We start from the raw sequence: 15,608 nt of genomic DNA on the forward strand, positions 1-15,608 counted from the left end.
ACTGCCATAGACTTTAACAGAGCATCCATACCTGCCACGCACGACCTTTGTGCACACTCTAGGGGCCGTGGCGAGTCTGAAGGGAAGAGCTCTGAATTGAAAGTTTAAGTCCTTAAACGTGAATCTGAGTAGGTTCTGATGTTTTTCCAAGATCAGGATTGTGGAGGTAGGCATTTTTTACGTCCGGAGGGTAGAAAGTAATTTGGCTCCATGCCACCGATGCCCGGTCTGGAACCTGTTCACCTGAGTATTAGAGTTTAGGGATTTCATGTTCATGATGGGTCTATAGGTCGAGTCTGGTTTTCGAACCAGAATGAGGTGTTAATAAAACAAGAGTCTTCTGCTCTTCCGGGACAATCACACCTGATGTCAGCAGGGACCGAATGGCCTCCCTGAGCACTAACTGGTCTTTTTCCTGAGACGACCACTGGGAAAACACTCAGCCTGGAGGCCCAAAATATAACTTCTCTCTTTAATGCCTTTTACTCACATAACTGAAGGCGGTGGTTCTCCTCTGATCGAGTAACAACACAGAATGTTTTGTTTACACGAGTAAGTCTCAGAGTAAGCCTCACCTAGAATCTCTAAAAGCTGAGGTGAGGTTGGAAAAGAAACAACCTGCTTATTTTTTCTTTTAAATGAGGAAACATCAGGAGCTGGAGAATCTTCCAGATCTAGCATGTTAAAGGCTTGATGCACAGATTCTGTAACAGGAAAGTCAGTGAAAAATTTCTGAGGTAAAGCCGTTAAGTTACTAACAGCTGTGGTATATTCCCCTTCCCAAGGTCCAGTGCAGAGAGAGCTCTCCCTAGAACAGGTACCCATTAAGCCCCTCCATCCCTAGCGGCAACAGCCCTACCCCAAAGGCTGCCTGACCTTAAATCACAGTGAGGAGGAATCCCCTCCGAAGCTCTACCTGACCAGTATAGCTTGTATACTACATGTAACTGCTGACATCTGTTACATTGTTTAAAAAGGACATACAATGTGGCCAACAGTACAATGAAGTCAGTTTGTACAATAGGCCCAGAATAGGATATTTTTAATTGTATCACCATGAGTACAGGATAACATTATATGCATTAAGTTCATTTTAAATCTACCTTTCCATGTATTCATATTTTGTGGTACCACTGCATGCAAAAGGTCTATAAAGTGCTCAAATATATAATAGCATGGTTACACAAGTAAAATTTTATTCTGTTGAATTCACATATTATACTAACCTAGGTCAATATTGGTATATTCCAGTATGTAATGCAAGGTATGAAATGTACATGGGCTAGAATGATTCAAACCAAGTCGAGTTAATAGTGTACAAAAGCATGCACATACCTTTGTGGTAGCTATACTATTTACAAAACTGATCTGTTGGAAGCCTTTCTCACTCAATGCGAGACACACATCCCATCGATCATTCACAGCTTCATGGATTACTTTCAACGCAACACCTGTTTCATCCAGTTTCTCCTTTACGTAAAGATCTACGTAGCTACGGAATCCATTCACCTACAGAAAGAGAGGATTAATGCATACGGGCCTCAGATTTAACATACAAATAACCAGAAACTTTTTAGACACTTACAGGAAGCTTCTTTCCATTGAGCAGGACTCTAACACCTTTGCAGGAGCCTGCAATGTCGTAAGCTCGCCTTTTTAAGAGGGCCACAGTGTCCTTGTCTAGTTTCTCCATTTTAAATTTTGCTAAATCAGGCTGGAATGTAATGCATGTGTAGTCATCCCCGTCAAAATGTTTGATCTTCGGTTCGGTGGTTTTTAGCATATTGTTCACCCATGTCTTATTGGAAGATAAAGATAAAATAGTGAAGTGTTACATATGAAGGACAGTTGCAGAAAAAATTCACATCTGTTTTCGATACATATACTCAGGAGAAACCTGAAACAAGATCTTTGGTTTAAAATTACTCAACATTTACTTAGTAGGCCAACAGCCAAGTTGGCCATCATCATCAATGTTTTGATGAAAGAAGCAAGATACACATACTACAAATCACATTTTCAGCAATGCAATAGTTTATCATTCAGATCACTCATCAAAAGTGAGTTTTGCACATTTAAATTCTATTCTGATGGAAGAAACAGACATTTGCAGTGCATGTGAATGATTGTAGGATTATGGGAATTTAAGTAGCACAAATACACAAAGCTCCATTAACATCTAGGAAACTTTTTTCCTAAGGTGGTCACTCTTCCAATTTTTTTTTCCCAGGGCTTTTCTGTTTCTCTCACAGGTTCAACTGCAATCAAGAGATTGTGGAAATCCTCAATTCACTTCCAACCTCTGTAGCCATTGAAAGATGGTTAACAATTAATTTATGTATTAGGCTGTGACTATGGGAAGGGTTACCTTAGGAAAAATATTTCTTATGTAGAAGCGCAGTTGTAATCAGGTTAAAATTATTATATTGCAATACATGTGGCCAGTTTTAATACTCAAAACAGGAATCAATGTAATGAAAAAAAAAAAAAATAAACCCATAAATCCCTCAAAGATTATGTTTACAGGGTGAAATAATTCCAGTGGGAATACACATTCAGTATTCAGCAGGAGATGCCCTAATTTCATAATGATACTTTCCTGGCCCACAAATAACTAAATCTCGCACAAACAAAGCATATGATCATAGACTGGGTACTGCAGTACTTACCTGTTTAAAGCTGTGTTTGTATTCCTTGCAAGCAGTTTCCACTGTGAATTTTGTACTGAATATATTGCAAAGTTTAGCACCATAACCATTACGTCCACCTAAAAATATAAAAAAAAATTGTACTGTAATACTACCAAATAATTCATTTTGCCAATAAAAAAGAGTTTTACTTGAGCTTAATAGCAATAGACAACTAAAAAATAAAAATCACAGAACAACTTTTTACTTCCGTAAGAGAAATGTCAGAATATGCGCACACACATACATAAAGAGGAGGCCAATGCAAGCTGTACGTCTCCAACCGCTGTTAAACTACAAGTCTCAGCATGGGGATAGTTCCACATAAGCTAGAAGACTACAAGGTTTCCAAAACAGAAAAGAAAAAAAGAAAAGGAAAAACAACAATAACTCTTCTAATCAGTTACATGAGCAGTTGTTAAAAACTTAAACAAAGTCTTCCACTAACATTTTGAAACAAAAAAACACTCTTGGACTCAATTTTTAAACCATTGTATTTCAGAAACTACTTGGACATTTTTAGCCTACACTTAAAAGGGAAATGCCAAAGACAGTGGATACAATGAAGCAGCTCAACACAAGAATCTACTATATAAATGCCTAGTGGCGTGTGTGGAGGAAAAAAAAAACACAAGCTGCAGCGCCACCTGCTGGGCAGAGTTATACAATGACCTATATATTTCTTGAAGGAGAACTGACAGTTGGGAGTGGTTGCTGGGGGTGACAGTGGGGAGTTTTTAACACCTTAAGTAGCTTGATGAAGGATGTGGCGATGAAGATGAAGGATGAGGTGATGGAGAAAAATGATGAGGTGGTGACATGTGGACAAAACCATGTTAAAAAAGGGCGCTTGTGTCGGGAAGTAACGCTCTTCCCCTGAGGAGTCCTGGGCTAGGCCCAAATGCATGACAAGAACCTTTTTAACACCTTAAGTAGCTTGATTTGAGTAGAATGCATGAGTATCATGCACGGGTTAACTTGTAATGTATATCTATATAACTGGAGTTAAAAGCCACACAAATCAATTATCCCTGTAATCAACAAATGTTTAGGTTTTAATCAGATCAATTAACTTGCCTGTAACTTTTTTCTCTTCATCATCATAGTTGCTTGAGGTCAATAATTGTCCAAATATCAGAGCAGGGACATAGACCTTCTCCACTTTGTGTTCTACCACTGGAATTCCTTTGCCGTTATTCCATATACTAATAATATTAGATTCGCTGTGAGGAATTAAAAAAAAAAAAAGATCATATATGATATAACAGATGAAGTGTTACATAATATTAGCCTATATATCAAAGTATTTTCTCAATAAATAAGTTTAAACTCAGTGTGTATGGACGATAGAAAGAGAGGAACAGAAGAGGATAAATAATTGAAGATATAATATCAAGATATTTCCTTGTTCAAAATATTTAAATTCAAGGAGTGATCTAGTATGCAAGACATCAAAATTTTATTTATATATCTCTCTCTATATATCTATATCTATATCTATATCTATATATCTAGAATAAGAAAAGGATAGGGCGACTCATGGTGTAGTAAAATTAAAACAACATAGCCAATCCGATAAAATAATATGCGTACCAGATAAAGGCTTATTCAAAGCTCAAAGTGTGGATATCAAATTGGTACGCAGGATCTTCCGTCTGGATCTTCCAACATGTACAAAAATATGGAAATCGATAATAGTGTAGTATGCCAGAAAGACTTATTCACCCAGTGTAATAATTCACTGATCACCGTATTGAAAACACCAGTGATTAAGCCACACCAAGTCCGTGTTTGTGACACACCAATTGGTATTACACATACCAGAAAACAGAACAAATGAGCTTATCTGTAACTGAGTATCAGCAGAAGACTTCAGCATACATCTCTTGCTTGATCTTGATGAAGACTGTTACGGAAAAGAACTCCTACTTGTAGATGCTTGACTTACCAGGGCACCTTTAAGAGCATCGGCACTGAGAATGATAGTATGGTTTGAAATGTTCCTCCTCAGAGCAAACAGACAGGGTGTGTCTGTTAGTGCATAACTATCACTATCTCTCATTATATATATATATATATATATGCTGCTCCAAACCAACTAGCAAATAAAAACCTTGTAAATGGTTAGGACATGACAATAAAAAAACATCACTTCATTGTCAATTTAATTCTGCCTTCAATTTATTACACTGAGCCAACTATTTTGGTCTGCCAGAGCCAAATTACAACAAAGCTAGTCACAGGTGGCAATTCAGTCACCTAAAGTATCTGCATAGCCACTCGATATTATCAAATCCATTCAAATCTCAATAAATCCCAGCCAAACATGCAGACGATCAGTAACTGCTACTGTTGTCTACGTGCTGTCATGTGCCAAAAGCACTAAAGGAACCTCATGGGACCCTGTCATACAAGCCTGACTGCCAAACTGTTGAATGTGGCCAATTTGATAACCAACACGTGTGACCAAGATGAACACATATCTGGTCATTAGACAAGCAGGCTAAATGGCCTAATCTTTACATATGTGGCCAACTTTATTCACTCTTATTGTCTAAGGAAGAGGTGAAAGGAATGAACCATTTTACGTGATCTGTTACTATAACAAAGTGTTCAGGTTAAATAGGAAAGTCTGAAATTCTAGTTGTACTTAACACTAGTAGACAAGCCGAGAGGTAAACTGGTGTAGTCATGTTTTGTGAACTATTTGAGAACTCAATCTGTTCCCACAGTGAAATATTTAACACGTAACTGTACTCCAACTAGTTCCCCATAAGTAATCACAAAAATATGGGACCTAGGCACAGGCATTTTAAATGACCACTAAAGTGAAAAATGTAACCTTTCACATATTAACCACAAAGATAAAATACATTGTATGAGCCGACATTCGACTTCAACTTTGTTTCAAAATTATTATCCTTTTCTATTTACAGATTTGATGCCGTGGTCCCTATTGTTTTCCAAATTGAAGAGTTAGTAAATGGGCCCTACTCTCTGCCTGCTTAGTTGGAGAACCTCTTGACCTTACAGCAGATGAGTGAAAATCAGCACAATTCATTTATTTTAGGTCATGTAAAAACCATTCAGTAATGTCGTACAAGAATATATATATATATATATATATATATATATATATATATATATATATATATATATATATATATATATAAATATAAACATGTGCACTATCTTGTATCTTTTGGAGGTAGTTATCTTAATTTGAAGAAGAGTTCAGAGAAAACCCGGACACCGACGCTCTTTTGCTTAGGTAAGCACATTCACATTATTATTATTATTATTATTATTATTAAGGGTATGAAGCTACCTTAATTATATTTTACTTTGGATTTTTTTTTTATATACAACAATGTAGTAATGTTTTGGCACCCCCTCTATTTCTTGTGATTGGTTGAAGATCTTACACCAACTAACAGAAACATGAGCATCCCCCGTTCTCTGACAAAATGTTGAATACAGGTACTCCTGGCATCAGTGTGTCAAGTACAGCTAATTTGATCTCCAGTCAGCTGCAGTATCTAAGTTTTCCTAGCTGACGGAAAGTCTATTGTTGAAACTTAAGCATGAGTGAATGATTGTTCATATTGGCGGTGAAAAAAATTTAAATAAAATAAAAAAAATCCACTTTTAAAAAAAGAGGATTTTTGTACTTACGTTAAATCCGTTTCTCCGATTCCATCTGGGGGACACTGCTTACCATGAGTTGTGGAGGGGAGCTCGGAAGTTGGCACCTAGCTAGTTAACTTTAGCATTGCTGACAGACCCCTCCCCCCTCTACAATCCCCCCACCTCTTCCTCTTCCTGTCAGTTAATTAAAAAGCCCCAAGGAAAAAAGGCCAATCAACCAAAAGGACACAGAAGAAAAGCAGAAGGAAGGGATCGCAGTGTCCCCCAGACGGAATCAGAGAAACGGATTTAACGTAAGTACAAAAATCCTCTTTTCTCTTTCATCCAGTCTGGGGGACACTGCTTACCATGGGGACGTTCTAAAGCAGCCCCCTAAGGGTGGGACCACTCTGAAAGCCCGGCCCGTTTGGCAGTACGGACAAAATTTGCATCGAAGACGCAAAGACATTAAACTGATAGAATCTGTTAAAGAATGGACAGAAGACCAGGTGGCTCTGTACACAGTTGGTCCGCAGAAGCCCCACTTCTCACTGCCCAAGACGCCCCCACCGCCCGGGTGGAATGGGCCTTAATCTCTCTGACACAGGATGGTTATCCTTAATGTAACCTGAGTAATTTTTGCCCTAATCCATCTCGCAATTCACTGCTTAGAGGCTGGCCAGCCTCTATGAGAATCAATAAGGACAAACAAACACGTTACACCGAATTTGGGAAGCTCTCTAACATATAAGCGGAGAGCCCTAACCACATATATATCCGTATACACCTGATCAGACAGGTGTATACGGAAGCTGTCCGAAATACCGGAACCACAGTTTTCTGGCTCAAAAGAAAAGCTGAAACACCCTTCGGAACAAAGGAAGGGAGAGTTCTGAATACCGCTCTGTCCTCATGTAGCATCAATTATGTTGTCGACAGGACAGAGATCCCAACTCTGAACTTTTACGAGCGGAAGCAATGGGCTAAGAGAAACATAACCTTGCAGGTTAGAGATCTAATCTGCTGAAGGAAGGATATGAAGCACCAGGAAAAGATCCAATGGTGCTGTAAGAGAAGTGAAAGGAGGCTAGATATGCAAGACCTCCTGAAGAAACGTCCTGATGTCTGGCATATCTACTAACTTCAGGTGGGAGAAACTGAAAGGCAGAAACCTATACCTTTAAGGAGCCTAAGCAGAGACGTGCCTCAAGACAATCCTGAAGAAAAGGCCAGAATTCGAATAAGACGAAAAGAGGATCAATGACAAGACCTATTGTCACACCCTGCGACATAGGCTCGCCCAATGCGACGATATATGTGAGCCGAACAGGCTTACAAGCTCATAGCAGAGTGTTCACTACACTGGGGGAAAAACCACTAGCCTTTCAGAGCCTGGCTACAACAGCCATGCGGTTAAATTTAGCCGAGGTAAATCCTGGTGATGAAAAGGACCCGAAGGAGAAGATCTTGTCAGTGCGGAAGACGAAGTTCTTGCCCTACTGCCATAAAGATTATGTACGCGTACCACACTCGCCACGGCCATGCAGGCGCTATCAGAATTACCAACAGACAGCCTTGCCTCACTCGTCTGAGTACTCAAGGAAATATGGGAGTTGCGCAAAACCTGGGAAACTTCCTGACGAGTATGGAGGCCATGATATCTATATCTGGTAGCCCCCACCTCTGAACCAGAGACTGAAAAGCTTCCGGATGGAGGGACCACTCCCCTGGCATCATCGCATTGCGACTGAATAATCGGCCTCCTAGTTCTTTATTTCTGAAATGCACACAGCCGAGATTGCTGGAACACATTGTTCCGCCCAAGCGAATATCTGAGCCGATACCCGCATTGCCGTTGCTCTTCTCGTTCCTCCTTGTTTGTTGACCTATGTCACAGCCATGGCATGACGGACTGAACTCTGAGAAGATGACCCTGGAGAAGGTTCGGGCCCCCCGAAGGGCCAAAAGGATTGCCTTCATCTCTAATAAGTTGATGGATAGAGAGGACTCCTGGACTGACCCTGGAGCCAGAGATAAAGGGATACCGCCCCAACCCTTCAGGCTGGTGTCTGAATTGCTCGCATCCGGAGACAGAGAACTTCTTGCGCTCCAATTGTAGGTGGGATCCCGACCCTCCTGTGAAGAGGTCCCACTACAAGCACCGGGAATAAGCACGACCGAAGGGGACCGTTTCGAAGGAGACCAACATCTTCCCTTGGAGACGCATGCACAAGTGTATTGAAGGACTGGGAGAGGACAGGACCTGCGATGTTATCCTCTAAACCGACCTGATCTCTTCTGGCAGAAACACTTTCTGCTGTTTGGTGTCCATGCCGAGTCCCAGGAAGATCCTGCGTTGGCGCGGAATCACCTGGGATTTCCTTGAGTGTATTAAACACCCATGGCTCTTGAGGAAAGCTATGTGAAGGACATGTGATGTTGCAAGCAAAACTCTGAGGCGGATCTTATGATAAGATCGTCTAAGTAAGGCACGTCCTGAACTCCCCTTGAATTAAGACAAGCTGCCATTACCGACATTCTCGTTCCTCCTTGTGAAAAATCCCTGGAGCCAAGGAGAGGCCGAAGGGAAGAGCCCTGAAATGATAGTGAAAGGCCCCCACTCTGAATCTCAGGAGAGATTGATGACCGTTCCAGACAGGAGCGTGGAGGTATGCGTTCTTTATGTCTATGGAGGCCATAAACTGATTCTTTTCCAAACCGTTTATTACTGACCTCAGGGACTCCATCCGAATTTTACCCACTTTTAAGTGGATATTTAGGTTCTTTAAATTTAAGATGGGTCGAAAGGAACCGTTCAGCTTCTTGACAAGAAAAAGGGTTTGAATAAAGCTTTTCCCTTTCTGGATTACTGGGACCCTGCAAATAACTCATGCTGAAAGAAGAGAGGCGATCCAATTTTATATTACCCGCCCACTTTGTGGAACTCGAGCTAGCAGGGTTACAAAGAGACCATGCGGAACAGGACCCAAGAGATCTATCCTGTATCTCCTAGATATACTGCCCCGAACCCAGGGATCCTGAGAAGACGCTGTCCCCTGTTCTAGAATAGAGACAGGCCCCCCCTCTCGCCACCTCCTGGTGGGCAGAATGGCAGTCAGAGTGCAGGCTTCTCCTGAACCTTGGAGGCCTGACATGAAGCTGAGAAAGAGGGTCTACCTCTGACTGAGAAGGTTCTAGAATTTGAGTGGTCTGACGCAGGATGACTGGCCCCTAGGAAAGGAGGTCCCCCGAGAGGAATGCCTAAAGGAGCTGAAATGCGGGAGGCGGGCTCTACCCACATTCACTGGCAAAAAGGTGTTCTCCTGGCGCCTGTTTACTGAGAAATCAAACCCTGTAATTCCAAGCCGAACCAACCTGATGTTAAAAAAGGAATAGTTTCTAGGGATTTCTTAGATTCTGAATCAGGCTTCCAGGATCTCAGCCATAAGATTCGTTTTGCTGAAATTTTTGAAGCCTGAATAGAGGAATGTAAAGGCCGGGGAAGCAATTATGAGTTCTGCAAGGCCTCAGCCAGCTGCTCTGTCCATGCTTCCATGGTTCTAGGGACCCTAGCCGAAGCAAATGTGGGTCTAAAGGAAGAACCCGCTGTTACAATATAGATTTTTTTCTGAGCTTCAATTCTGCGGTTAGTCTGTTCTGCAGTGTTGCAGTGTCCAGGACCGGCAAGGTAGCATGGTGGGCTATACGGGCTACAGGAGTATCCACCCTAGGGATTCCTTCCCCGTGAGCCAGATCCTCTTCCTGTAATAGATATAAGGAAGAGAATATTCTGGAATAGAAACCTTTAAATCAATGTTGTTTCTATATTCTCTCAGCAACATTGTGCCATTCCACCAACAGAGGTAAACAAATAACCTTTCTTCTGGCCTTCTTAACGAGACTTCTGTTTCTAGGACTAGGATCCTCTGACTCTGGGAGGTCCAAGGCCTGCTTTACCATTAATAGCAATCATCAATGGCCTGATATCTGGCAGTTTCTTCCGGATTACACACATGAACCTGCTCAGGATTAAATTTTGTTTCCCTTTCTCAGAAAAGGATTTGCGGATCTATCAGATTTCCTTTTAGTAGGGGCCAAATATGGGAATTCAGAAACTGGTCTAGCTTGTCGAGACATGTGTCTGATCCGTTGTGAAAAAGAGAAGGGCCTGCTACAGCCATTCCCCGCAGCAGGACTCCCCACCTTATCCAATATAGAAGAAAGTGTTGCTGAGCTTGTCAATAACTAAGTAGATTTAGTGAGAAGCTGAGCTAAAGAGTAAACTGACTGTGGTAAGTAAACCTTGCATTTATAAACAGGTAAAATATTTTTCCCATAGGACCTTTTCCTTTATCTCACATTTTACAAAGGAAAGCGTCACAAGCACACCATTGACTTGAAGGAGACAGAGAGAAAAAAACAAGTAATCAACTAATCTACAGTAAAAGTTGCAGTTGTTCCTTGAAATAAACAATGTTATTTGCGTTTTGGCAAGAGTACTATAATATTACCCATACTAGCCCCACTTTGTCAGTAAAGCAATACAGTTTTTATAGATGCTTAATAATAAAAAAAAATACTTAGCCAAAAGGCCAAACACAGGAGAGAAGTCCACCAGCCATGTCCTGATGCTTGCTCCCACAAGGCAGTCTCTGTTCCCGGGCTTCTTATGCTCCAGAAGACCGGAATACTGCCCATAAATTGAAGAGCAAGGGAGTTCTATATAATTTTAACTCCCCCTCTTCCATATTCTGTCTCCATTTCTCTTTTTTTTTTTTTTTTTTTAAAGAAAAATAAATAATAAATAGAGTAATGGAGACCTCGAAAAGATTGAGGTCTCCTGCAGCGGTTCTGACCCCGATGCCCCCTCCTATTACTGAGGGGGGATCTTGGTATAGCCCCCATCTTGCCGGCTGTCTTACACCGGAGGTTCAATCCAAGATGGCCGCCGGCATTTCTTTTTATCCGATAACCGGCGCTCTATGCCTGCAGTGGCAGCGCCGGTTATCGGGGAGGCTTTGAGAGTGACAGCGGTCCGGTGAGACCGCTTGTCACTCTGTTCCAGACACCCAAAGCTGTGCCAGTGAGAGCCCTCAGCTCTCCTCTGACAGAGCCGCGTCTGCGCTGCGGGCTGGGAGTGTGCTCTCTATGTTAGAACACACTCCCAGGTCTGCCTTCAAAATAAAAAAGTCTCTGTAGTTAAAAAATTAAAAGTTTAAGAAAATAAAAATTAAATATAAATTAATGAATTAATAAATGATCACTAGCACTAAAATAGCAGCCCAACTCCTTTGGGCACCTAAAAAAAAACAGACAGAAAGAGGAAGAGGCAGGGGGATTGTAGAGGGAAGGGGTCTGTCAGCAATGCTAAAGTTAACTAGCTAGGTGCCAACTCCCGAGCTCCCCTCCACAACCCATGGTAAGCAGTGTTCCCCAGACTGGATGAAAGAGAAACAGAAAGAATTTAACATACATATAAAAATCCTATGAATCCATTGGTGGTCAATGAATGGGGTTACAGAGTCTCCATTAGCACCTTTGCACTTTAAATTCAGTGAAGCATATTCAATTAAGATTCACGGCTGCGCGTATAAAGCGTCATTACAGTACTGCAACATTGCAGATTTCGAAATCCGTGATGTTGCGGTACCGGGTACCTAAGTGAATATGCCCCAGTGTGTGTAAGCTACTCCCCCATCCTGGAGGGAATGGTTATCTTTTTCACCAAGCCCCACAGAGCAAAACCAAAGAGAAATGAAAAACCAAGAAAAAAAAACAAAAAAAACCAGAAAGGGATTTATCACAAGTATAAAAATCCCGTTTTCTCTATCATCCTCTTGGGGGACACTGGAACATAGGAACATCTTAAAGCTGCAACTTTGAGTGGGTACACAGACAGAATTGAGTTGTACAGCATCTAAATGCCAAAATGGCCATCCTTGGGTCACAAAAACATAAAAGTTGTAAACGTATGCACCTAGGACAATGTGGCTGTCCGACAGCTGCTCAGCCGAAGCTCCGCCCACTAATCTGATAGAATGTGTCTTTACTCTGGGACAGTGTCTTAAGAATGATTCAGACGAAAAGCTGGAATCACAGGGTCCTGATTTAGAAATCATCAATTTAGATGGAAAGTGTGTACAAAGAAAGACACTATCCTTGTGACCCCGCCCCCAGAAAAAACCCCCACAGGGACCAGAGGAGAGCCGAGCAATGGTCTCAAAAGTGTCACGCACTGCAAAAAGAAGAAAGAAAAAAAAAGCCGTAGGATGTTAGCCATTTCTGGAAAAACACAGCTATCAAAAATCTGTTTGTGTGACAGGGTATGACTATAGTGTGTGTGGGGGGGGGGGGAGGGGGAGGGCAGTGTATGTTTAATTTCTTGCTGAAGTTGTTTGGAGGGAGGGAAATAGATGTTATTTATCAAATGTGAATACTATTATTTTAATGTTGGGGCTGGAGGGAGGCCTAATTTTAAAATGTAGGTGCTGTATTGATTTAACACCAGGGCTGGTTGGAGTTTTCTAAATTTAATGTATTAATTTTTATTTATTTTTTCAAATATGACCCCCAACATTCCAGGACAAGCAGCAACTGATCTAAAGACACCAGCAGCCACAAGTGGTGAAAGTGATAAGACAGATAGGAGGGACAAGGACAGTCTGCCAACTGTCCTGAATTTGGTAGGTGACTGCCCCACTTAGTCAGGATTTGGTCTGACTTCAAGGACAGTTGGGAGATATGTCCTGCTTCACACTGTACTGCTTGTGAAGGCAGAACTGTGTGCACCTAACAGTAGTGCTCACAGTATTGCCAGTCTATTTTTCGAAAATGTGTCTAATAACCATACTACATCATAGGAGCCCCCCTGTCTTAAGCGCCTAGGGCCCCTCGAGCCTTAATACAGTTCTGGTCAGCAGGAAGAATCTGATAGTTGCTCCCAGTCCCAGACAGGACACAGCCTGCAGAGCAAGCCTAAGAGCTCATGAGATGTATTAATCTTGTGAGACAAAGAGCTTCCCTGCTCACTCTACAGGAAGTTCCCACCCTTATGGATGTCAGCAGCACCAGAAGCATAGATAAGTACAGTGGGCTGGGGGTGTCATAATGTGCATGGGGGGGTGGCGTGATGTGGCTGGGAGGGTGTGATAAATGTTATGTTTTATTATAATGTATGTATCAATGCCCCATGTTGGCCCCACCCACACCACAATGTGGCCATGCCCTATTCGGTGACGCCGCTGCGCGGTGGCACATAGTTTCTTTCCTGCTGGAACTGAGGTGGGCCTGTGTACTTTAAATGCCAGGGCTGATTTTTAGTCCCAGTGCGGCCCTGGCTCTGTGCATGATATAACACTATCAAAGAAACAGTTTGTCTTAAGACTAATGGCTTCTGACTGCCACACCGTTACAGCAAATCACGCAAAGCTCTGATGATAGAACTCCCACAGAGACAACAGATCCTTTTGTAGGGGAATACACCTCAATAGACACCAGACATCTTAAAAAAAGTCAGAGTACTATGACTGTCTTGGCCGGTATGGGGCAACCACAAGCAATCAGATTCCTTCTCTTTTTACCTTTATGAGAATGAGTGGATGCACCAATACCAGAAGAACCAGCTAAAACAAGTGGAAATGTCAAGATCCCAGTTCTAGGTCATTGATCGGAAGCTTGTCTCCTGCTGGGTGGAACTTGTCCACCCGCAAATGCTGGTTGAGTCCCTTGAGGTTTAAAGACTGGATGAAATGACCCATCCTGTTTTGGAACCAGGAATAGATTTGAATAAAATCCGTGACCCTTCTGGGAATCTGGAATTCGGCAGACGACTCCTGCTGAAAGAAGAAAATCGACGGCCCGAGTCAAGGACCTTCATTTCAGAGGATCACAAGGAAGAAAGGTTGAGAAGAACCGTTTGGGAGCCGGACCCAAAAGGTCTATCACGTATCCTCTGGATATGATCCCCAAAATCCAGCTGTCTCGTGAAGACACTGCCCACTGGTCTCCGAAGAGTTGCAGACGGCCCCCCACCCACAAGGAGACCGATGTTCCAGTCATGCCGGGGACTCATCCAGGATCTTCGAAGTCAGGCTACTGCTGGGAAAGGAAAGGAACCCCCCCCCTACCCCTGTGAGACTTCCCTTGGGACAAAAAAGGTCCACCTCTCACCGACGACTGATCCCTGACCAGAGGTGTGGCCTCGAAAAGGACTGCAGAAAGGAACTGAACCTGGGTAGTCCTAGGAGCATTCACCGGCAGAAAATTACTATTTCCGCCAGTGGACTGGGAAATCATAGTGTCTACTTCTGGACCAAATAAGACAGACCCTGAGTAAGGCAAGGCCTCCAGCAACTTCCTGGACCCTGCGTCCATTTTCTAAAGATAGCCCGAGGCTTCTTTCAAATGGAGAACTAAAGAAAGAAGATTAGAATCCTGCAAACCTGCAGCCAATTGGTCAGCCCAGGTTTCCATAGCTCAAGCTATCCACACAGAAGAGAACATGGGCCGGAATGAAGAGCCCGCTGCTGAAAACTCTCAGTCTTCATAGCTGTGGGGTTCTGTAAGGTCGCCGAGCTTTGAACCTGCAACGTAGTATGACAGGCTAACATAGCCACTGGCGTATCCACCTTGGGAATCTGCTCCCAGCGCAAGGCATCCTGCTCCTGCAGTGGATAAAGCTGAAGGAGCTTGCGAGGGAAAGAGAATTTCCGGTCCGGAGCTTTCCAATCGAACTCCGCAATCTCCGACAGCTCTGAAGAGGAAGCAAAACACACGGTCTTTGTTTTTTTCCGTTTAAAAAGACCTTGAACTGAGCTGCTCTGCTCCCACCAAGTCCAAGGCCTGACGTACAGCCAACACCAGGTCCAGTACCCCTTGGTTTCTGACATTGTCCTCCCAGTCACCCTACTGGATGGAGTGAGAATCCTCTAAAAGCTCCCCTTCTTCCTCAGAGGACCCCTCTGAGCCAGAGGCCGCAAACAGAGCATGGGATAATTTAGCCCATCGGAATCCAGGAAGCGATTTAAACAGTCTAGTCTTCTCCCCAAGGAAGAAGACCAGGCTGGCTCCCCTTGATAAGCCTGAGGGGACAGAGAAAAAACATGGGTTGTCGCCCCCATATTAACCGTTGAAACTGGGTTAGTAACCCCCTCTGCTAAAGTAGACGGAGATCGCCAAGATCTCAACCACAAAAAAAGGCGTCCGGCAGTTAAATAACTATCTCTTACTTATTTGCTTTACTCTCTTTATACTTTATAACAAATATGTATACAACTGAGTATACCCTAAAATTTA

General features: G+C 42.6%; 1 protein-coding gene across 1 annotated transcript in view; it reads right to left on the reverse strand.

The window, feature by feature from the left end:
- Positions 1 to 15,608, reverse strand: part of TOP2B (DNA topoisomerase II beta) — a 75,250-nt gene that overhangs the window by 45,842 nt on the left and 13,800 nt on the right. Inside the window, exons 5-8 of the mRNA XM_075212354.1 lie at positions 3,765 to 3,910; positions 2,670 to 2,767; positions 1,586 to 1,798; positions 1,336 to 1,509 (exon numbers count right to left, since the gene is read on the reverse strand). Coding sequence (XP_075068455.1) covers positions 1,336 to 1,509; positions 1,586 to 1,798; positions 2,670 to 2,767; positions 3,765 to 3,910 — 631 coding nt within the window. The remainder of the gene's footprint in view (positions 1 to 1,335; positions 1,510 to 1,585; positions 1,799 to 2,669; positions 2,768 to 3,764; positions 3,911 to 15,608) is intronic.

This window comes from Mixophyes fleayi, chromosome 5 (assembly GCF_038048845.1).
Source record: "Mixophyes fleayi isolate aMixFle1 chromosome 5, aMixFle1.hap1, whole genome shotgun sequence".
NCBI classification, from domain to species: domain Eukaryota; kingdom Metazoa; phylum Chordata; class Amphibia; order Anura; family Limnodynastidae; genus Mixophyes; species Mixophyes fleayi.